The sequence below is a fragment of the Macrobrachium rosenbergii genome, chromosome 6, assembly GCF_040412425.1.
Source record: "Macrobrachium rosenbergii isolate ZJJX-2024 chromosome 6, ASM4041242v1, whole genome shotgun sequence".
Classification (NCBI taxonomy): domain Eukaryota; kingdom Metazoa; phylum Arthropoda; class Malacostraca; order Decapoda; family Palaemonidae; genus Macrobrachium; species Macrobrachium rosenbergii.
Genome location: NC_089746.1, coordinates 34,460,762 through 34,484,011, shown reverse-complemented (window position 1 = coordinate 34,484,011; position 23,250 = coordinate 34,460,762). Strand labels below are relative to the sequence as shown.

The 23,250-nt window shown below is 36.3% G+C and overlaps 1 protein-coding gene across 2 annotated transcripts in view; it reads left to right on the top strand.

Moving 5' to 3' along the window:
* The window catches only part of LOC136839446 (uncharacterized), a 552,172-nt gene extending 538,771 nt beyond the window's left edge, over positions 1–13,401 (top strand). Inside the window, exons 8-12 of one of the 2 annotated variants that reach the window (XM_067105502.1) lie at positions 3,187–3,335; positions 3,469–3,680; positions 4,421–4,737; positions 6,739–6,960; positions 7,279–13,401. In XM_067105502.1, the coding sequence (XP_066961603.1) occupies positions 3,187–3,335; positions 3,469–3,680; positions 4,421–4,737; positions 6,739–6,960; positions 7,279–7,409 (1,031 nt within the window). In that variant the 3' untranslated portion in view covers positions 7,410–13,401. The remainder of the gene's footprint in view (positions 1–3,186; positions 3,336–3,468; positions 3,681–4,420; positions 4,738–6,738; positions 6,961–7,278) is intronic. The other variant, XM_067105503.1, reaches the window with a different exon arrangement.
* The last annotated feature ends 9,849 nt before the right edge of the window (positions 13,402–23,250 follow it).

Sequence of the window (23,250 nt, the reverse complement as noted above, 5' to 3'; positions counted from 1 at the left end):
CCCTTCTCTGAGTGAAAACTAATTCTTCCAATGTTACTTTTGCTTACAGTTTCTAGTCTGCTAGACCATTTTATATTCCTTACAGTTTCCAGTCAGCTAGACCATTTTATATTCCTTACAGTTTCCAGTCAGCTAGACCATTTTATATTCCTTACAGTTTCCAGTCAGCTAGACCATTTTATATTCCTTACAGTTTCCAGTCAGCTAGACCATTTTATATTCATACAGTTTCAGTCAGCTTTTTTATATTCCTTACAGTTTCAGTCAGCTAGACCATTTTATATTCCTTACAGTTTCCAGTCAGCTAGACCATTTTATATTCCTTACAGTTTCCAGTCAGCTAGACCATTTTATATTCCTTACAGTTTCCAGTCAGCTAGACCATTTTATATTCCACAGTTTCCAGTCAGCTAGACCATTTTAAATTCCTTACAGTTTCCAGTCAGCTAGACCATTTTATATTCCTTACAGTTTCCAGTCAGCTAGACCATTTTATATTCACAGTTTCCAGTCAGCTAGACCATTTTATATTCCTTACAGTTTCCAGTCAGCTAGACCATTTTATATTCCTTACAGTTTCCAGTCAGCTAGACCATTTTATATTCCTTACAGTTTCCAGTCAGCTAGACCATTTTATATTCCTTACAGTTTCAGTCAGCTGAGACCATTTTATATTCCTTACAGTTTCCAGTCAGCTAGACCATTTTATATTCCTTACAGTTTCCAGTCAGCTAGACCATTTTATATTCCTTACAGTTTCCAGTCAGCTAGACCATTTTATATTCCTTACAGTTTCCAGTCAGCTAGACCATTTTATATTCCTTACAGTTTCCAGTCAGCTAGACCATTTTATATTCCTTACAGTTTCCAGTCAGCTAGACCATTTTAAATTCCTTACAGTTTCCAGTCAGCTAGACCATTTTATATTCCTTACAGTTTCCAGTCAGCTAGACCATTTTATATTCCTTACAGTTTCCAGTCAGCTAGACCATTTTATATTCCTTACAGTTTCCAGTCAGCTAGACCATTTTATATTCCTTACAGTTTCAGTCAGCTAGACCATTTTATATTCCTTACAGTTTCCAGTCAGCTAGACCATTTTATATTCCTTACAGTTTCCAGTCAGCTAGACCATTTTAAATTCCTTACAGTTTCCAGTCAGCTAGACCATTTTATATTCCTTACAGTTTCCAGTCAGCTAGACCATTTTATATTCCTTACAGTTTCCAGTCAGCTAGACCATTTTATATTCTTACAGTTTCCAGTCAGCTAGACCATTTTATATTCATACAGTTTCCAGTCAGCTAGACCATTTTATATTCCTACAGTTTCCAGTCAGCTAGACCATTTTATATTCCTTACAGTTTCCAGTCAGCTAGACCATTTTATATTCATTACAGTTTCCAGTCAGCTAGACCATTTTATATTCCTTACAGTTTCCAGTCAGCTAGACCATTTTATATTCCTTACAGTTTCAGTCAGCTAGACCATTTTATATTCCTTACAGTTTCCAGTCAGCTAGACCATTTTATATTCCTTACGGTTTCAGTCAGCTAGACCATTTTAAATTCCTTTACAGTTTCCAGTCAGCTAGACCATTTTATATTCCTTACGGTTTCCAGTCAGCTAGACCATTTTATATTCCTTACAGTTTCCAGTCAGCTAGACCATTTTATATTCCTTACAGTTTCCAGTCAGCTAGACCATTTTATATTCCTACAGTTTCCAGTCAGCTAGACCATTTTATATTCCCACAGTTTCCAGTCAGTTTTTAAATTCAGTCAGTCAGCTAGACCATTTTATATTCCTTACAGTTTCCAGTCACAGTTTCCAGTTCAGTCAGCTAGACCATTTTATATTCCTTACAGTTTCCAGTCAGCTAGACCATTTTATATTCCTTACAGTTTCCAGTCAGCTAGACCATTTTATATTCCTTACAGTTTCCAGCTAGACATTTTATATTCCTAGTTTCCAGTCCATTTTATATTCCTTACAGTTTCCAGTCAGCTAGACCATTTTCAGCTATTTTATTCCTCACAGTTTCCAGTCAGTTTTTATATTCCTTACAGTTTCCAGTCAGTTTTATATTTCAGTTTCTAGACCATTTTATATTCCTTACAGTTTCCAGTCAGCTAGACCATTTTATATTCCTTACAGTTTCCAGTCAGCTAGACCATTTTAAATTCCTTACAGTTTCCAGTCAGCTAGACCATTTTATATTCCTTACAGTTTCAGCAGTTTTATATTCAGTTTCTAGACCATTTTATATTCCTTACAGTTTCCAGTCAGCTAGACCATTTTATATTCCTTACAGTTTCCAGTCAGCTAGACCATTTTACCATTTTATATTCCTTAGTCAGTTTCCAGTCAGCTAGACCATTTTATATTCCTTACAGTTTCCAGTCAGCTAGACCATTTTATATTCCTTACAGTTTTCCAGTCAGCTTGACCATTTTATATTCCTTACAGTTTCCAGTCAGCTTGACCATTTTATATTCCTTACAGTTTCCAGTCAGCTAGACCATTTTATATTCCTTACAGTTTCCAGTCAGCTAGACCATTTTATATTCCATTTTAAAATTCCTTACAGTTTCCAGTCAGCTAGACCATTTTATATTCCTTACAGTTTCCAGTCAGCTAGACCATTTTATATTCCTTACAGTTTCCAGTCAGCTAGACCATTTTATATTCCTTACAGTTTCCAGTCAGCTAGACCATTTTATATTCCTTACAGTTTCCAGTCAGCTAGACCATTTTAAATTCCTACAGTTTCCAGTCAGCTAGACCATTTTATATTCCTTACAGTTTCCAGTCAGCCAGACCATTTTATATTCCTTACAGTTTCCAGTCAGCTACACCATTTTATATTCCTTGCAGTTTCCAGTCAGCTAGACCATTTCATATTCCTTACAGTTTCCAGTCAGCTTGACCATTTTATATTCCTTACAGTTTCCAGTCAGCTAGACCATTTTATATTCCTTACAGTTTCCAGTCAGCTACACCATTTTATATGCCTCTTCTTGACTTTTTAACGGATATCTGAGCTGTGTTTACCGTGTTTAAAAACGATACTTGTATCACTTCGTAACTAATGTGTACATAGGCCGAGTCAGCAGAGTTTAATTTTTTTCTCAGATATGTCACTGAGTGTGTAGATTTGACAGTGAAGTATTTTCCTCTTTCCAGTGACACATCCAAGGGGATGCAAGTTTCCTTCCTGGTTGACGGCTCATCAGCACTGGCATACTCTCGACTACACGCAGAGCTATTACCTGTATCACAAAGACACCACTCTCCGGATAAGCAATGGTACACAGGCACCTGAGGATTTGGAGGTAGGGTTGAACTTCCGAAATTATGCGGTTTGCATTTTACTTTCTGAAGTTGTATTGTTGTAGTTTATTTTCTTAGCGGTATTTTCCATGAAATACAAGTGAAGTGAAGAAGCTATATTTCGCTTTCCACCAGACTCGTGGCCAAACTGATCTCCGTCTGCTGTGCCATCGAGACCTGAAACATCAAAGATCACCTACCGAACACCACGAGACACACGAACACCACCATAACGAACACCACGGCGGGAACCATCACGGCCACCATCGAGATCACCGAGAGCACCGTAACAGCGACCACTCGGAGGAAGATGTCGTTACTTTTGTGACACACGTCACTGTAGGATGGTGAGTTTTGTAGCGAGAAATTCGTCTTGTGGTATTCACTTTCTAAAAGGAAACACACGCACATACGTAGCAGTAAATGACTTTGTTAAAGAAGCACTTGGTAAACGCACGAACATCTGACAAATTTCCCTTTCCTTACTCTTTTTCTTTCAATTTTCGTGTATATGAAAGCACTGAGTTGCGTATACCAGTGGATCCAAGTATGATGGTTTGAATACATATCCCATGTAAGGTCAGATGGTATTTGACGGTGTCCTAACTGATGATCTTGAGGACTTAGAAAGCTAGGTAGTTAAATTTAATCATATAGTACAGCAGAGCGAACAGAAATGAGGATGCTGAAGTGAATTTGGAGATCTCGCCGCGCGAGAAACTGGAGAACGAAGAAATGAGAAGTGCCGGGTTAGAAAAGATTACTGGCAAGGTGAGGGAAATTCAGATGTAATGGGAATGTGGTAAGGATGAGTGAGGGGAAAGGAGTGAAGTGGGTTTGGGTGGGACTTATTAGGTATAGAAGATCAGAATGGAAGCAGAGGATTAGATGGCGTGATAAGGCGAAGGAGGACCTTGAGAAGAACGATTTTGCGGAGAAAGATGCTTTCGTTAGAAATAGTTGGATAAAACGCATCACGGCAGCCGGCTCCTTACCTTTGGATAGCGATGAGATAAAGAATTTAATTTTACAGTTCACCTTTGCTTAACAAAGTCAGTGTTGTGACCATTCTTGTTTCTCTTTGCAGTAAAACCGGATACCAGTGCATGCGAATCTACCGGCGAGATGAGCACGTTGTCCAAGTCCAGTTTGGAATCTTGGCCATTACGGCGGACGAAGCTTGCGACACGCACTTTTGGTCTGCGGAAAAGGCAAACATAACCACCTTGGTAGCTGCCGGGGGTCCCCCTGGTCCGTGTGGCCCATATGGGAGGTACAGAGTTAGGGACCCAGATCCGACCTGCAATGGAAAGAAGTCGCCCACCTTCACCCACGTCACCGTTGGGTGCGACAGCGGCAACACCCTGGAACTGAGCTCGCGATGTCCACAGGAATCAGTCTTTTGTAAGTATGAAAATTCCAAAGCTGCTTTTCATTATCAGATCAGATTACGTTAAGTATAAATTTCTCAGGTGAATGTGAATTTTTATTTTCCTTATTTTACCATCTGATATCTTCGAAGATTTAGAATTCTTGTGGCCTAAAACGCCTGCCTCTCTCTCTCTCTCTCTCTCTCTCTCTCTCTCTCTCTCTCTCTCTCTCTCTCTCTCTCTCTATTTTTCTCCAACAGTCAGAAACTCAAACACCTACTAATTCCTGACACAACCTTCCTACTGACATGCCAAGTCATTATGTCCGTTTTGTTGTTCTGGTTCGTTATTATAATGATCTTAAAACATTTTAATTTTAATGGCATTTAAATTAACTATTTTCGATATTATGATAAAAGGTGTAAGAAAATGATTAAAGGCCTTTGGTGATCGTTTACTAACGAAATTTCAATATGATTATCTTGTGTGACTTATTTAGACGACCAAATGCTGCTGTCACGAGAAAGAAAATGTTATTGATTTAAAAAATCCTGAAGATAACCAAGTGGGTTGTGGTTCGGGTAAAGTTAAACTCATTACCAGCTCTGAACTTGGGTTGTTAGGCGTGAAAGCAGTTTCCGAGAAAAAATCATTTTTGTCTTTAGTTTTGAATAAGCTAAAAAGAAAAGTACGCGATAAATCTCCTACTCTCGAGATGTAACCCTCTTGCTTACACAACATTCACCCACCCGGCCATCCCCGAACGCCTGTAGGTTCTTAATGTTGCTGTTTTCCTCAGTTTGCTCTGTCCCTAAGGCATGCTGTCACGGACAGGACGCACCACCTCAAAGGCTTTCCACTTTTTCTCTGACGTAACAAAGTCGTGGTTTCGTTGCTGCTTGTGTTCTTAAGTGAGTTTCTTTTTGTTGGCCAAGATTAACTAATGTCAGTGCCAGGATCTTTGTGTGTGTGAGAGAGAGAGAGAGAGAGAGAGAGAGAGAGAGAGAGAGAGAGAGAGAGAGAGAGAGTCTTAGGCTGATACATTCGTAGTTACTCTTGTGTGCGTCGTCTTCATCAGCACTTTACACGAGCTGCCCTGTGAATACGAGTTGCGTCATTTTTTCCTTGATTTCTCTGCTGAGGAGAAAAGGGGTTGTTGGATATGATGCAATTAACTGTGTTGTCTTTGTAGTCGACGAGAAAGTGCCCTGCAGCTCCATGTGTTTCATGGTTAGGGAGAGCTTATTTTTATTCCCGAGTCCGGAAATCTAATTAGTATCACTTAATTGTAATCGTATGAGCGGTGTTTGATCACGACAGAACCTAATTGAAATTTCACACAAGAAATTACAAAGGCACACTACAAATAATTGTCTTTTATACCTCGCGGATTCGGGTTGGATCTAGATTTATGTTTGTCTGATACTTGGCTTTTTCTCAAGTAAATTATTCAATGTAGCATCGTATATTTTACTTTGGAAATCTCGAGCCCTTAAAAGCTTAATAACACAAGTCTTCAATTACCTCTTTTAAATGAGAATTACCTTTTCACAAATCAGATTGTTTATTGAAGGCTTAATGTCTGTCGACAGATCAGTATATTATTGTTATTGTTGGTTTGCGCTGCAAGTTCAGTTGTTGATATGCTAAAAAACTTTCAAAATTAGATGTTGAAATAAAACATTGGATAGTTACAACAGCACTCTTGATGAAAAACTTCTTATGAACAAACCGGTAACTGGTAAACTATTTTGACGCTGTAGAGTCTCCCATATTGTGGCCGAATAGAAATGATGGGTTTTTCATGAACAGATAGAAATACTGAATTGAATTATAAAGCTAAAACTGAGTACGAGTGTTCGTCAATATAAAACTAAAACCGTATCAGAGTGATAGTGACTCCAAAAGCAGACGATACTGTAAGTGTTAAGGAAATTCAAAAGCTAGGTTGAGTACGTTTCTGGGTTACACTTCAAAGTCGAAAACAGGAATTGGCATTTCATAATTTTCAAATCTATTCCTTTTCCCTCCCCAGCTTATCATTGCCATGGTCAGTGGAAGTCCGAAGGAGTGACATACGTCGTGGCGTCCCCCATGTCGAGAGCATCGTGGGCTCCTCGAAGAGTTTGCTTTGCCTACAGTGTGACGGCCCCTTCCCCCGGAAACCCATCCCATACCCTCTCCCTCACGGCACGGCACGATACTTGTATCCAACGGCAGCAGGACGCGCCCATCGCTCTCAATGCAACGCTTGCAGGTATGACTAGATTTCGGTATCATGTGCTATAGAATAAATGAATGTTGTCATTGTTAGTATCCAATTCTAAAGTCAAGAGGCAGAAGTCTTCAACCGGAAAAAAATTCAGAAAAGCTGGGCATGTGTTGTTGAAAATAAATTAACTGATGAAACATAGATAATTAAATGCATCATAAATTAAAAGTGTAGCATTTAATTGCTATGCAAATTCACAGTGATGAAAGATATACACCCGTCCGACACCCGTGGTACAGTCACTCTCGAAATAGAAATGATGAGAGCAGAGCATTACTAATCTTGTGCTATTCTCTGTTGCAGAGCAATGCATGCAAGCAGCAATCACCAGTAGCAGCGTGGGCGGCGGTGCGATGGGCATCCCTTCCATCATGCTGCTTCTAACCTCATTCCTGGTCGTCCGACTTCTACCGCCCAGCGTACACCCCTTGTAGTTTTAAATGGGTCGGGGATAGTTTAGAAGTGTGCATGTGGATGTATATATATGTATAGGTGTGTGCGGTTGTCATGCTTGGGGGGGTTGGGCGGAAAGCGTGTGATAGTGTGTGCGTGATTGTGCATCATTTGGATTCCTAGTTAAAAAGTAATCATTTGGTTTTATGTACAATTTGGACGTAGGGGAAAATTTCATCAGTCTGCGAGCACCGACCATCCTTCCCTTCACTTGACTTTCTCTATTCCTCAATTCTCACTTTCTTGGCCCTTCCTATCCTTTTATTTACCCCTCCTCCACCACATCCTAATGATAACAAACGCTTTCTATCTTTTCATCATATATCCATTCACACCTCTTGGGTTCCTAGCGTACAAGGCTGGTAGGAAGGTGCTTCAATTTAGACGCTCTCTTTTACAATATTTGTAAAAGAATTAAAAAAAAAGAAAGACTGCATGGAAAGTAGGTTTCTTATTTATGAAAATGACAAAAAAGACAAATGGTGGCGGCACTCGTCAACTTTCCCATGGAAGGTTCTAGTCTCGGTGTCAGTTTGTATCAAAAGCCCCCCTCTCTTATCTTCTCTCCCTCTCTTATCCCTCTGTTCTTGATGTCAGTTTTACTTTATTTTATACTTTTTTTCCCTTCTGAAGTTTGTCAGGTCTCCTTATTGAGGTTTTTGTTTATTGTATCTTATAATAATCACCCTCAGAGTCGATGTAGTGGTTGTATTTTAAAGTCTCTTTTATTATTATATACATAAATATACATATATAACATATATTTTCTGAAAGCAAGTCTTTTGAATAGGTAAAGGCAAATTATTATTAATACCATGCACGTTATAAAGTTTATGTGTGTGTGTTCTACATGTCAAGTGTTTTTATCGCTCAATCATCGTTTTTTGAGGACATCCATCTTTTTCCGGCCAGAGAATTACATTAACCTCAGACACCTGTCAAACTTGACTCCCTCCTTCCCCTCCTCTTACTCCCCCTCTGTCTCCCCACCCCTTCTTTTCTTGCATTATTCCCACCCCTCCCCTCACGCACCTTCCATACCTTTCCTCCTCCTCCTCCTCAGACGCCCATGGGAGGCTCTTGCGAGATGAGTTGCCGATTCCTCTCTCTCTCTCTCTCTCTCTCTCTCTCTCTCTCTCTCTCTCTCTCTCTCTCTCTCTCTCTCTCTCTCATAGTTTTTATGTATATTTTTGCACTTATTTGCCCCAAGAAAACGTTTTACTGTTTTTGGGTTTGCTATGTGTCTCGCTTTTTCATTTTTCACACGTTTGTTTTGATGTTTATATCATATCGGCTTGGTTTGGTGAAAGCCTATTTTGTATTTTTCCTCCAATCCTATTAGCTGTTTTCCCACTTCACAATATTCGAACTGTTTCCACTCCTCACTGACGACATACCTTCTGCAAGCCGTTTTTCAGAATTGTAATACATACTGGAGAAAGAGTAAATATTTCCTTAATGCTTTAGCTTATAGAAATATATAAATATAGATATATATACTTTGATATTTGTATCAAGGAGAAAAATCCCACCCACATTGTAGGTGGATGACGTGTTGTGATATTTGTTTAATGTATTCACGCAAAGTGGAAACTGGTGGTTCTTTCGGCCATCTGACGAGTAAACTCCCTTGGACATATGTGTGTAAGTGTGTGTCATGATCAGCTTTTGCTACAGAGAGTTTTGTTTTGTGAACCGTATTCGATGAATCATTTGATAATCTTGCGTCACACCATGGCAGTTGCTCAGGCAGTTGCCCCCTACTGTAAGAAAATCCCAGCTAAATGGAGAATGTTTTTTTTTTTTTTTTTTTTTGGCAAAGTCCGGGCTAGATGATAAGAAGAGAGACTTCTTGTACTTACCGGGAAATAGTTTTTCCGGTACGTCTTCATTGATTATTAGAGTTCGTTAGAAAAGTGGCAGTCGTGTGTAATTTCCATATCTGTTTATTTCGGTCCGATGAAGGCTTGAGGGCTAGATTAAACGAGGGCACAATTATCTGAGATCCTCACGATGAGCGCGTTTTAAGAGATTCTTCCGATCGCCGGTTTTGAGGAAAAAATCACGAGAAATCGTTGGCGAGTAAGAGATGATGTTCTCAATTCTCAATTCACGTCTAGAATAAGTTTCGATCACGGCGCAGATTGAGTCACATTCGTGAGGTTTCTTTCTCAGAGTCGCTCAAATGTTGTTCCTCAGTAGCGAACTAGGGAAGCAACGACAATGTGTGTTTCAACGTTGCTCCATAGGGCTCCAAGGCTCAAATGTACAAGCCTTCGTCCAGATCCACATCATTGATTTTGTTTTCCTTCGTCAGCGCTGCCACCCACAACTAAAGTTCATTTCTTTCGAAGGTCACAATGATAAAATGGATTGCTGCCGTCAATGTTGATGTGATTATCATTATCATCTACTTTTAAAAAAAGTATATTCCTGCCACCCATCCTGGAAGTCGAGGAAAATCTCATTTCAGTGAATAAACATTTAGTATAGCTGAACAAATTCAAGAGTAAAATATGTTATAGCAGTAAATACAAGGGTATTATAGATTATTGCCTAAAATACCAAATTCAGCTGAATTTGACAAATCCAATAAACTCCAACGTGGGTGACAGGTACTTCTACATGATTATAGTCTCAGTCTTGACTGTGTTTACTTGATTAATATGTGATACGTGAAAAGGAATGAAAAGCGTTTTTTTTTTTCGCTTTTGATTTATTATGGGATTTGGACTTTTGGAAAGTGAGTAGTTAAACCGTGAAAGCAAAATTGTCAGTTTTCAGTGACCATGTTTCATGTAGTTATTATCCACCATATTTTGAACTTCCTCATTGAGCAGGTCATATCTTTTTATTACTCTTTACTCATGTAAGCTTATCAGAGAAAAAAATTCTTATGAATTTCTGTTTCAGAACTAAAAAAAAAAACAGTAATGATCTTGTTAATAGGATTCCATAAGTAGACTAATTAGCTTTAACAAAAAATTACTCTCCGGTATTTGGGATCATTGCAGCATTAAGTAATAGCTTTTAATCGAATCTAATTAAGTCTGTTACTTCATTTGTTTGCTTTATCAAATGCATCAAATGCACAAGCATCAATGCTAAAATTGTGCTGTAATTTACCCTGAGAGTATAAACCGTGAACTTGGATGAGAAATGGTATTTAAACGTTTTCCTTTTGTTTTTATGTAACTTACTAAGCTGCATATTCTTTTTTCTCTATTAAATCGTTATGAACAGATGTTACCGCTATAGATATCTTTTGTTAATTATTATTATATTAACAGTCTTTGGCGTTAGGAGACATGGGACCAGACTTATCAAATGTTTTTTGAAAGCTGACAATCCCAATTAGTGGATGGTAAGAATGAGAGCTAGAAGGGTGAGACATTTTTTGTTGCAAACTTTTTCATATTCTTGGCAGGACACAAGAACTTTATTTATAACAAAATTTTTCATCGTTGAGATCTTGTTAGTGCAGTCATCGTTTACGTTGTCGTATTTGGCATTCATTCTCAGTTAAAATACCACAATTACTTAGTCGAGGACTACTGTTTTTAGAAGGAGGAAATTCGTTCATTTGAGTTTTACCGGAGCTGATGTTAGTAAAGGAATCTAATCCTCATCCTGTGTCCCGTGCGTGATTTATGAGCACAGTAAAAGAAAGTATTATTTTCAAGGACAATTTCTTCCAACGCCGTTGGCAGATGACAAAAGAGGCTAGTTTTTTTGTCAGTGTTAATCCCGTGCCTCTTGAAGCTAGAAAACGTTAAGTTTACTGGAAGGAAAAAACCTTATGTTGTTAATTTAGAGAAGAGAAAATTAATAAGTCAAGATTACCTGCCTCTGTGGGAGGGGAAAATGTGGTGGTTTCTAATTTCAGGGTGCCTTACACTTAACCCTCTGCAGTTTATATTGGTCATATTTATCCCCCTACAAAAAATATCTTCCTAACTGGAAACCACGCTTAAGAAATAAAAATCCTTAAAATATGAAACAAATGTACACTGGTCACTGGTTCAATAAACCATCCTAACAGTGATGACGTTAGAGATGTTTTTGTGGTGCATTCTTTTTGTATATTCGCGGATGGATTTATAGGATTAGCGTGTATAATTTATGCGATAGTGGAGATATATATATTATTGAAATATATTTAATAAGAAAAACAGGAATGGATGTAAGAAAGTGTTTGTGAAGCGCCGTTTGTGTATATCGTTCGTTCGTGGTCTTGGAAGGCAAATTGTCAATGAATGTTTTCCTCTGCTCACTTCAAAATATGTTGTCCTGTGTTTCAAAAGAGACTAAGAAGCCTTAGCCTAGCTAGCATTAAATAAGATTTTTGAGATGTATAAATTTGGCTTGTAAATATTATACATATAGGTACAATATACTTTCTAATCTTATTGCTTGCTGCACTATGAGGCCCCAGGTGCCTATTTCTCATACATGATTTTGTTTTTTTCCTTTATATCTCTGCCCTTTCCCGAAATTCCCCCCTCTCATTATTTCAGGTCCTTTTTTCCCTCTTTTCTTCAGATTTTTTTTCAGATGAAGATGTTATATGCTTTTTGTTCGTGAAGTATCGCAAGCCCTTGTTGTGGTTACGGTTTTAAATCCTGTGGTAGCCAGTCCCAACAAGGCTTTTGGGGGGGTTATAGATTGCCATATGTATAAATATATCTATATATTTTGCCAATTGGTTGTCCTTTATATACTTGAACATGGAATTGTTTATATACAGTATATATATTATGTTTTGGGAACTTTGTACCTATTTTGAAAATATTTTTAGAGGAACTTTTGTGTGTGGTACTGAAGGAGTTATATTGTCTATTTTTGGCACATACTTAATGAACACAAAAATCAAAATCAAACTGTTTAGGAGTAATTAAAGAAAGGGAATTTGTATTCTTACATAATGGTGAGATTATAATAGAGTTCAATTACCCTGACCATGTATAATGTATTATGTATGATTTATTATGTATGATTGTAGCCAGACAACCACGGTTGTGAGTGCGGCTCCCTGTTAGACATCGAAGTCATAATGTTAGCATGTAGTAAAAGTACTATAGATTGAATACGTTAGGGTTGTACAGTATCTAAGGGAGTTTTCTCTCATTCGTGGTGCCTAGGCCTACTCCTACCACTAAACATAACGAGCACTGAAGCAGCTCTAAATACATTTACCCATCCCGACAGTCCTCTTCGGAGAAAAGAAAATGCATCCTTTTGTGTGTTCTCATTTCATCATTCTAGAGTGAAAAGCACTTGAAAGTCATTCATTCCCCTCATGTTGAACGTTGTTGAAAGCAGTCTGTTGTTTCAGTGCTGTTAAAAAGTAGGCCGTGACGTCATGAATTTAACCAATCATTCCACGCTGCCAGACTCCCAATCGTGGTTGCCAGATGTACAGGGATGATCTGTTTGATCCCGTTTATAAAACCTTGGATCAGCAGTCCAGGGTCAATGTCCCAAATGTGCCCTGCCCTCAGTGGCTCCCATCCTAAGTCCCTTTTAACTTGACTATTCCATTCCCCGTTGTAAGTGAGAATTATGATTATTATTTATGTCATTGTCGTCTTTAACTTTGGTTTCGAAACATATTCCGTCATAACTATGTGAAGTAATATTAGCATTTTTATACAGGACTGTGTGAAACTCATAGATTTAATTTCGCTATATAAGCTCAAACATAAAAAATGGTCCTACCACAGAGCTGGATTGTTTTTGTTATGTTCTCTACTGTGATGCTGTAGTATAAATAATGGAAGATGTTAGTGTAGACAGTGAATTGTTATGGTTTTGAATGAGTGTTCCTTATATTGGTTACGATATCCCCCTCTTTGTTATTCTACCGTTCGATCTACATTATTAGGGCAATTGAGGACGGGGCCTCTTCATTGTAATCCCAAAACAAACTCTATTGATTTTAAAGAATTGGTAAATACACAGAGTTACAGCTTTGATTGTGGTTTTATTTCACCTTCTTTTAGTAGAGAAAACGCAAATGAACGTCAGTTAAAACGTATCTCCAAATATCAGAAGCACGGCAGTCGTTATCGTTTTATAATGTAATGTATTGTGTTTGTATATATTTTAGCATATATTTGTGGGTCTCATCGTAGAGGGAAAAATATATTTTTTGTGACACCGTGACTACGAAGTTTTTTTGAATTATGTTTACATAGCCTAAAGTCTGTAATTTGGGACTAAAGGTTAATGATAACCTTGGACAAAGGCTAATGAACCGCTGTCTTTTTGAGTCCTAAAAGAATTGAACATCAAGTACATGAATCGATTACCTATGTACCTCAAATGCCAAAGACTGACATAAAAGTCTAGTCGTCTGAGACTCCTCAAGAAGACTACACAAATTGCATAAGAAGTGTTTTCTATTTGGTGCTAAAGAAATCGAGAATAGCTAGGACGTAAGACTACAACATCTGGTATTCTGAGAGGACATTAAAAGGCTTATACGAAGTGACATATGACATCATTCGTAAAGGTTAATGGATACGTGGAAGCCTAGACAATTTAAAACTAGTCGACCAGAATCGTACAACTTGATACATTTTCAAAGTTATTTTTCTAGATTTAATGGAAACGTCTAAACCTTCGATCGCTCCCGAGTCTGTGTGTAACTAGCATGTTTCCAATTATGAATTCAATCCAGTTTCTTATTAGCATACATCTTTTTAAGGCAGGAAAATGCCAGGAAACAGAACCTTTAAATTGGGCAATAGTCTTGATTTTGGAAAGCCCAATTTCTCAACGAAATTTGTTAATACCAGTGATGGTTTAGATAATACATGAAGTCGTTAAAAGGTATTCATTCGTGATTGATGTGACGGGAGGTTTTAAACAAATCTGGAAGATCTTCAGATTTTCAAACTGAAGTAAATTAAGAGATTAAGGCATTCGTGTTTGTGAACATTAATTTTCAGGTTATTATTTTTTTTTTTTTGAATCTTGGGAAAGTACTGGAGTGCAAATCTTAAGAGTAAAATAATCAAGCTTGCAATATCTGTGGTGGAACTCAAGTTTTAAGCGCTTACAAAACTTCAGCAGATGGTAACTGGTGAACAATGAGGTGGATAATGAATGGTATTCGATACTCGTATGCGCTGATGAAAAATGAGAAGACAAGGATAGTTCCTTACGATTCCACATACACACAACAACCAAATAGTGGCCGAAGTGTTTTTCAAAAATAAACCAAACTTATGTTGAAATTATCAGCTTGAGGAAGAGCCAGCGTCCCCGCGCTGAATTTTCTTTCCATTTTCTAAAATTATCACCCAAGTGTGTCGTGCTACTACTGATATCAGTAAATGGTGAGAATATAAGCAATAAGACCAAGTCTTGCAATTATAAAATAATTGAACGATTTGTATATTCAAAATCCTAGGAACTGATACACAGAGTTCAACTTCGATACTTTCTCAGCTAAACTTGAATTCAACAAACTTGAAATGATGGACGTACGATGACAACCCAAGTAAAGACTAAACGGCATTTAAGCTTGATGATAAAATATACAAAAATACTTGGTGTTTTATTTTCTTTGCAAAGCTTAGACTATTGAAAGTTAGGAAGCGTGGTAGTTAAAGTTCTCAATGTTGCTTCCGTATACTAGAAATTATCGGGTGAACGAAATACTGTAAACAGAATGTGTTCAAGTAAAACACAGACGCGCGAACGCGCACAAACAAATAGATGGCTAAAGTTGACTCTTGCTCGAAAAGACCGCACTGTCTCATTGGGGATTACTTTATGAATATAAACCAACTCTTGTTGGCGAGGGCTTTGAAGCCCGATGCTGATACTTGTGTTTAATTTCACTTTGAAATACACTCCAAGTCTTAGGTTTCAGGCTTTTCTCGCTCGCTGCTCCAAGTAACCTAAATGTTGCAACGTGTAGCCTTTTATCCTGGCATTAAGGTTCATTTTTAACAATGAACTTATGAATTAATCCATGTTAGCAATCCCTAAATCATGAAAATATCCTGCGCCAATTGCACCATTGTATATTTCATGATTCTCCTCTGAATTTCAGTTCAAACAGTTCTCAAAAAAAAAGTGAAACAAAGGTGTTATAAATTTTCCCTTTTTCAGTATATGGAATATCTGAATACATGAAATACTATCAGAAATGCCTTGCTTTTGCCGTGAGCTTTACCGTGGTGCTAGACTTTGCGAAATGGCAAGGGAATTGCCCCTTACAAAAGCAGCTTCTGCCGGGTTAGTCTATGCGGGTTCAGGGCTCCGTAGTTTCTATTTCACCTGCCAGAAAGAGAGGAAGAGAAAAGGAAAGGCCTTGTTTCCAAGAATTAAAATGGCGAGCTTATTCAAATAATATTGCTCACAGATGATAATGGTAATCGGATAACTGTAACGAGCAAACAAGGAAAAAGGTGTTGTTTGCAAAATTAATGATACAACTCATAGCTTATTTATGGTCATAAAATAGTGGTTGGGGATTCAGCAACTCGACAGCTTTGTTATGAATTATTTAATTTTATCTTTTGGCAACAAGTAAGAAGATAAGTGTATCTTTTTCATGATTCCCCAGACATTTAATTTGATATGTTCACATGAATTTTGGTTCATTATTATTATTATTATTATTATTATTATTATTATTATTATTATTATTATTATTATTATTACCGGTGAAGAAGTCCACAGTGGAGTGCATATACATTAGATATATATACACAAGCAGCTTTCGAGAACCTACTCGATTCTCCTTAATCTGACTAAAACACTAAAGCAGTCATGGAAATAAGGTGTTTAAAAAAAAAAAATTAAAACGTGTTGACAGAAGAAGGCCGCTCTCAATTTGAAAATAGTACCACCGCTCTCCGTAGATAAACCAGCTAACCTCCTCGAGCGTCTAAAACATTTTTGATATTTAAAAGGAAAAACTTGAACATATCAAAGTTTTTTAAATCATGTTACCTCGAACATTTCGTTAATAAAGCATATGTCAAAGCTAGACGGATTTTCTACATTGAGGCTCTTAATAACAAAATTAAAAAGGAATTAAAAAGTTGCTTATCCTTGCCACACAACCCTAGTTTACACAACATCAAAAACACAGTTAAAAGGCATTGTACTGACGAGATAGATATTGTTTTCAAGTGTAATAACACTTAAAAACCTTCTTATTCATAACAATAGCTCACGTAATAATAATGGCAAAGATATTAGCGTTTAGGAAATACTATGTGGTGATTGTGAACTAAAGTATTACGCAGAAAGTGGTAGGGGATTGCCCATTATAATCAGCGAGCACAGAAGAGCCTATGGTTTACATGCCGAAAATAATGTAAAATAATGCCCTTGTCAATCATAGCTGGAAACATGACCTTCAAAAAAACTGGAGCGGCTCGAAAGACATTTGTAACAAAAAAGATACAGGCATTAGGAGATTGGTCGAGGGGGCTGTTATGAGCAGCTGTCGTTGTATGGAGAGTAACAAATCTTTCGCGCAAGAGGATAAATTTACGAATGACCTGTTATGTCGACAGTATATCAAATGTTCAAAAACTGGTATTTTTAATTCAGCTGACAGTCATATAGCCACTCATGCTGCTGCTGCCTCTCCTTTCGTTCAGGTAACACGGCTGCTTACAGCAGCCCAGCTTCAGGCACCCAAGCTGCTCTGGACGATCATCGGAATGACCCTTTGGATGAATTACCACTTTTAGAGGCTCGAGGTGGTTAGTTGCTTTAGCTACCCAGAACGGTGGTTTTACCTGAACTACGAAACTGACTATTTTCAAATACGACCGGTTTTCTTCTATCAACAACACATTTGAAATTGTTATTTATTTTTTCAAAACAATTTTACTTCGATGGCTGCTTTAGTGTTTTAGTCAGACTGAGGAGAAATCGAGCAGGTTCTCGAAGGCTCTCGTTTGTATATATATTTCTAGTAATAATATACTGACATTTACACCACAGTGGATTTCTTCACCATTTTAGGGACTCATGCTATTATGAACTTTTTATGGATTATTATTATTATTATTATTATTATTATTATTATTATTATTATTATTACAGTATAAGAAAAAGTTTGTTGATAAATCGTAGCAGTACGGTGCAAGAAGGAATTGATCACAGTGAAGCTTGAGAGCCAAGAGAGTAAAATTAATAAAAGCAGATCAGACAAAACCGACTACCTAAAAGAATCTTCATTATCTACTGATCCACACAATCAGCTTAATTTATTTGGGGAGAGTCGTTGACGAAAGTGTAAATGTCACAGATATGTCATTCATCGCGTCATCTTACAGGAATTGAGTACCATTTCTCCGAAACGTTATTATTGGAATATCATTAACCAAGAAATTAATTCAACGAGTTTCCTGTAAAAGTTGTTTGACAATGTCTATTTCTGAAGAGGCTTTCCTTCTGAAGCCAAAGCGATGGTGTAGACGGTTATAATTGGCCAAATTACCATCTGTTTACTTCTTTTGATTATATATACTGTGAAGGTTATTTTTTTAATGGTTAACAAACCTTTTGTACTGAAATTATCAAAACTTCCATTATCACGTACGACAGCTAAAACTGAATACACTTTTTTTTTTTGTCTCTAATGTAAATTTGGTTAGCCTACGACCAAATTCCTAATATGACGTAGTGTTAACATGTCATTCATTCCCTAATAAGACACTTGAGAGTGCAAGTTCCTCATTCAATAATAAGACAGTAAATTAGCACAATCTTCAGTCCATAAAATGTTAAATTCACATACGCTTCATAATGATAATAACAAAATAGCCACCAAAAGTAATTTCACAAGATTACCTTCCATCGGACGAGTTAGCCTACACTTCGTTCTCTGTTATTACAGCAGGTTAGTATGTTCTCCATTTCCTCTTTTAACATTATATTAGCGTAATTTTGATTACCTAAGACTGATGCCTAAGCCACATATCATTTGCTTCCTAATATGTAGTTAATAACATACCCACTGCGCGCTGGCGTGACAAGTTGGCATACTGTTCATTCCCTAATTTCATATTAAGATAGAATACCATTCTTGCCTGTATATGAACGAATGACTGTTTCTCTATTTGTTTAAAATAGCAAATCTTCCTTCTCCGACTGTGTCAGTAAGTTAGCCTCATCTGTAAATCTAAATATTATATAAAGTTTGCATACCCCTCCTTCGTTAATAGAGCTAGCTTACCATTTATCTTCTGATATAACAAAGTTATCGTATCCTTCATTGCCTAAAATGATATGGTCGAAGTTTTTCATCTCAACAATGACGCCAAGTTACTCTAAACTTGTTCTCTCATGCCTTACATTTCCCGATATTTTTATGTTAGCACGCACCTATCAGCATGGTATTAAATCAAGCGCACAATTTGCGCCTCTTTACGTTGCTCATTTACATTTGTTACATATGACTATCTATTTCTTAATAAATAGTTATTATATCCATTGTTTCCAAATACATTATACTCCTTTTCCTAACATAACAAGATATTAAACCCTCTGTTCTCTAATTAGCGTTTCTTGGTTGGTTAATATCATCATTAGGCTGGCGTATCGTATAGTCCCTACAATGAATGTAAAGTAATATTTCATTGACTGTCTAACATGAAAATAAAATTAGCATGTCCTACCATGCATGACAGTCTGTTCGTTATTTAGTTAGACAAGATAAGCTTACCTTCGTTCCTCAATATGACATTACAGTGGCATACCCTTTTATTCTTGATGTAATGATGTCCAAGTAAAATAATAAGGAAGAGAGACAGAGCAAGAATAAAACTAATCTGGATTTAACGAGAAAAAATCCTCTTCGTCGTCAAATTTGTTTTCAAAATTTTACAAACATTTCCTTTCATTAAAAAATTGACCCTTCCCCTTCTTTGTTAGTTTGGAAATCATTTACGTTATTTACATTATATTTACTTGTCTGCACTGGAGAGGTAAGAGATGTAGAATTTGCTCTGTATGAAAAACATGTTGACAATGTGTGAACTATCAGTTATTTCTCATTCAGCTTGATTTATATGAGTTACAATACTCACGCCTTCCTGAAAAATGAGAGAATACCGTACCTAAACCCGCCAACAGTTCGATTTTTCTCATAATCGATGTTTATAATATGACTCCCGAAGGAAGTAATCTTTTTTTATTTTATTCTTTCTCCAAGGAACTATTCCATTTTACCTCCCAGTGGTAGTAATACCCGAGCGGTCATAATGCACGTTCTGTTTACCATCGGATTTTCCCAAGCCTCTCTCTCTCTCTCTCTCTCTCTCTCTCTCTCTCTCTCTCTCTCTGGGTCCCAGCTCCGCTTCCTCCCGCGCGGCTCCCTCTCATCTACATCAACAAGAAAATTCTGCACCAATGCACACCCCTAAAGCGGGTTCAGTCAGGTGGAATAACATTTTTATTGTAATTCTTTCTCTGGTTCCTGCTTTGTTTTCCCCAAAGTCATCACTTAACGAACTCCATCGCCTTTAACATAGTGTCCTTTCATAGGTTTTCTTTTTCTGCTTCGGATTCTGTGAAACGACCAAGTCCTTTTAAAAATCTTTTCACCTTCAATTTCAAGATTTAGCTGTTCAGTTTTTTATGCTCTCCTACAATACTTCCCCAGAAACTTTGTTTAATATGATGGCCATCTACTTATCAGAATAGCCTTTGAAATAGAAATTTTACTTATTGGTAAACGTTCCTCTCAATTTTAGTCAGTTGTGTACGAATCTGCGTGAGTTAGGTCTTGACAACCACCACCGATATTATCGATTTACCTCCGTTTTAATTTATTTACTCGGCTAACGTAGTTACGATTCTGTGTACGTATTATTACGTATTACGTATAAGTAACATATTTTTAAGACTTATGTTTTTTCTGGTTGTTATTCATTATTCATTTTTGTACGCAAATACTAAGAGAAAGTGATTGTAAGGAAACTTTGAAGTGGAAGAGACGACAATACACATCAAAATACGATTCTGAATCAGCTTTTCGTGACGGAATACAGAGGACGATACGCTTCAGTCGGTTATTACTGAAATCCATGTTTGGGCAAAAAAAAAAAAAAAAAAAAACTTTCTTGATACTGAAAATTCGTCTTTTCCATCTTCGATGACGTACATTTCCGAATATACTTGTATTAAAAAAAAAACTACACTACAGACAGAAAATGTCCACTTACCTAAATTTAAGACGGCTTGTTTCTCATGGAAATGATTGATGTTCCAGCAACAGTTCGAAGTTTCTGTAAATAAATAGCAATTACATAAATAAATAAGTCACCAGATACGGATGTACTTGCTATAGCCACAATGGTAATGAAAGCATGAGCTTAAGATGTAATCGTGGCTATTACACACACACACACACACACACACATATATATATCTATATATATATATATATATATATATATATATATATATATATATATATATATATATATATATATATATATATATATAATATATATATATATATATATATATATATATATATATATATATATATATATATATATATATATATCAGCATTATTTCAAAGATACATATAAAATGGTATTATAATTATTTATCCAGACTGTAAGATAAGCATTAAAGTGAATTAAAGCGAACAAAACAGATGAACTTAAAGAAAAAGCGCAGATTCTGACATTTTAATGTTATAGACGTTTTTCAGTATACGAATAATGTTGCCTTTAAAAACTCCTGTTCATTACAATATTATAACTATTTCTTTGCAATATTTTCGTAATATTTTTCTAAGAGAAGCAGGCCACAGTTGCCAACAGTTACATAATTGCTGGTAAATGCCACCACAGCTAAAATTTTGTGCATCGCCATATATTTAACTTTATATTCTTCAAAAAAGTTGTGAACTAACGTAGAACTGCCATCCCACTTCTCTCTCTCTCCTCTCTCTCTCTCTCTCTCTCTCTCTCTCTCTCTCTCTCTCTCATAAATTTATGTATTTATGTGTATATATGTATGTATATACATACATATATAGCCTACACAAATACATAAATTATATATAAATTACATATATACAGGACATATATATATATATATATATATATATATATATATATATATATATATATATATATATATGCATAAGTACAAAAAAATTCATGAATCTGAAAGCGTTCATTATAGTCACAAAAGATCGCGATATATACGTTTATTATAAACAAAACTGTCCTCTACTACATGATATCAGTATCTGTTGTTGCGGTCTGAAGATCACTCTTCTTGGGACTTCTGAATAAAAACATTGGAGGCAGACAAGAACGATGTTTTATCAGTAACAGTAATATCGAAACCTTTAAAGATGAACAAGCTGGTTTCAGAAAAGGCTGAAGTTACGCAGATTAAACATTTGCTTGAAAACATATCTTGCAGCAGATCGTAGAATTTAAAAATTCCTTTTTGATGGCTCCTGGTGATTATGAGATGACATTCGACAGCGTCCATAGACCAGTATTATGGAGGAATCAAGGTCTTTATGGTACTCAGGTTAATTATACAAAGCTAACCGAAATATGCATGAAAAGGTTCTTGTCAATTGGCAGTAAACAGTTGGGTGCTGGAGTGTGATGATATTTCACCTTGCAGTTAGTCCTTGTTATGGATTTTATAATGGAAATAGTGGCTGGTGATGAAGAAAAGGTTTTGACTGGACTAACTAAAGAAACCTACCAGACTTGAATACGCAGCTGATGCTGCGGTTTTAATTACAAAAACTCTACACGATTTACATTTTTTTTTATAAAATGCATCATATATTTAGGGTAATGGGACTAATGATGAATATAACGAGGGCAGAGTAAGCACAAAGAGATTAAATAACACAATACAAAGAGATGATTAATAGGGACGAGTCTTTTAAATACTTATGAACAATGGTATCGAATAAAAATTCTATTGAGTTTGAATTTAGTGAAAGGCTGAAATCCGCAAATCAAACAATGGGCAGGCTGTATAAGATCTGGATATTAAATGGACTGAAACTGATACGAAAGTTAGATTATCCATCAGTCCAGTACGATCTGTACGCTTCTTCGGACTTGCATAATGGCAATAGAAAGAAACTATATCGATTAGAGGGGCAGGCTTTAAAAATACAAAGAATGAGATACCATATAAGCTCTTTATGTTCATGCGAAGAACAATATAAGCGCCAGAAGAGATGGAAGACCCACACCTACTTAGATGAAAATTATGAGACTGAATGCTAGAGATGAGAGGAGATGTGTGGAGTATAAGCACAGTAAAGTCACGATTGGCAGAATTAATCATAGATCCTCCGCGTCACACGGCGTCGAAGGCGATAATGATGATATGACGAAACCTTTCCCGAGATAGCTTACTTTTGTCCCTGTCATTTCAAGAGGAGCTTCCCAAGAGGGGCTATGCTGAGTGGGATTGGCTCTCTAACAACTTGATTGGAGAAATTTCGATATACATTATATATATATATATATATATATATATATATATATATATATATATATATATATATATATATATATGTATATATATATATATATATATATATATATATATATATATATATATATATATATATATATATATATATATATATATATATATATATATATATATATATATATATTATATACAATATATATATGTATATCACTTGAATAACAATATATTAAAATATAAACCGAGTATATAGCCATAAGGAAATTGAAACAACGGATTGCAAGATCTTTCAATTGTATTGTGAGACATTTCCTAGCAAACTACACGCAATGGAGCCGTAGATTACA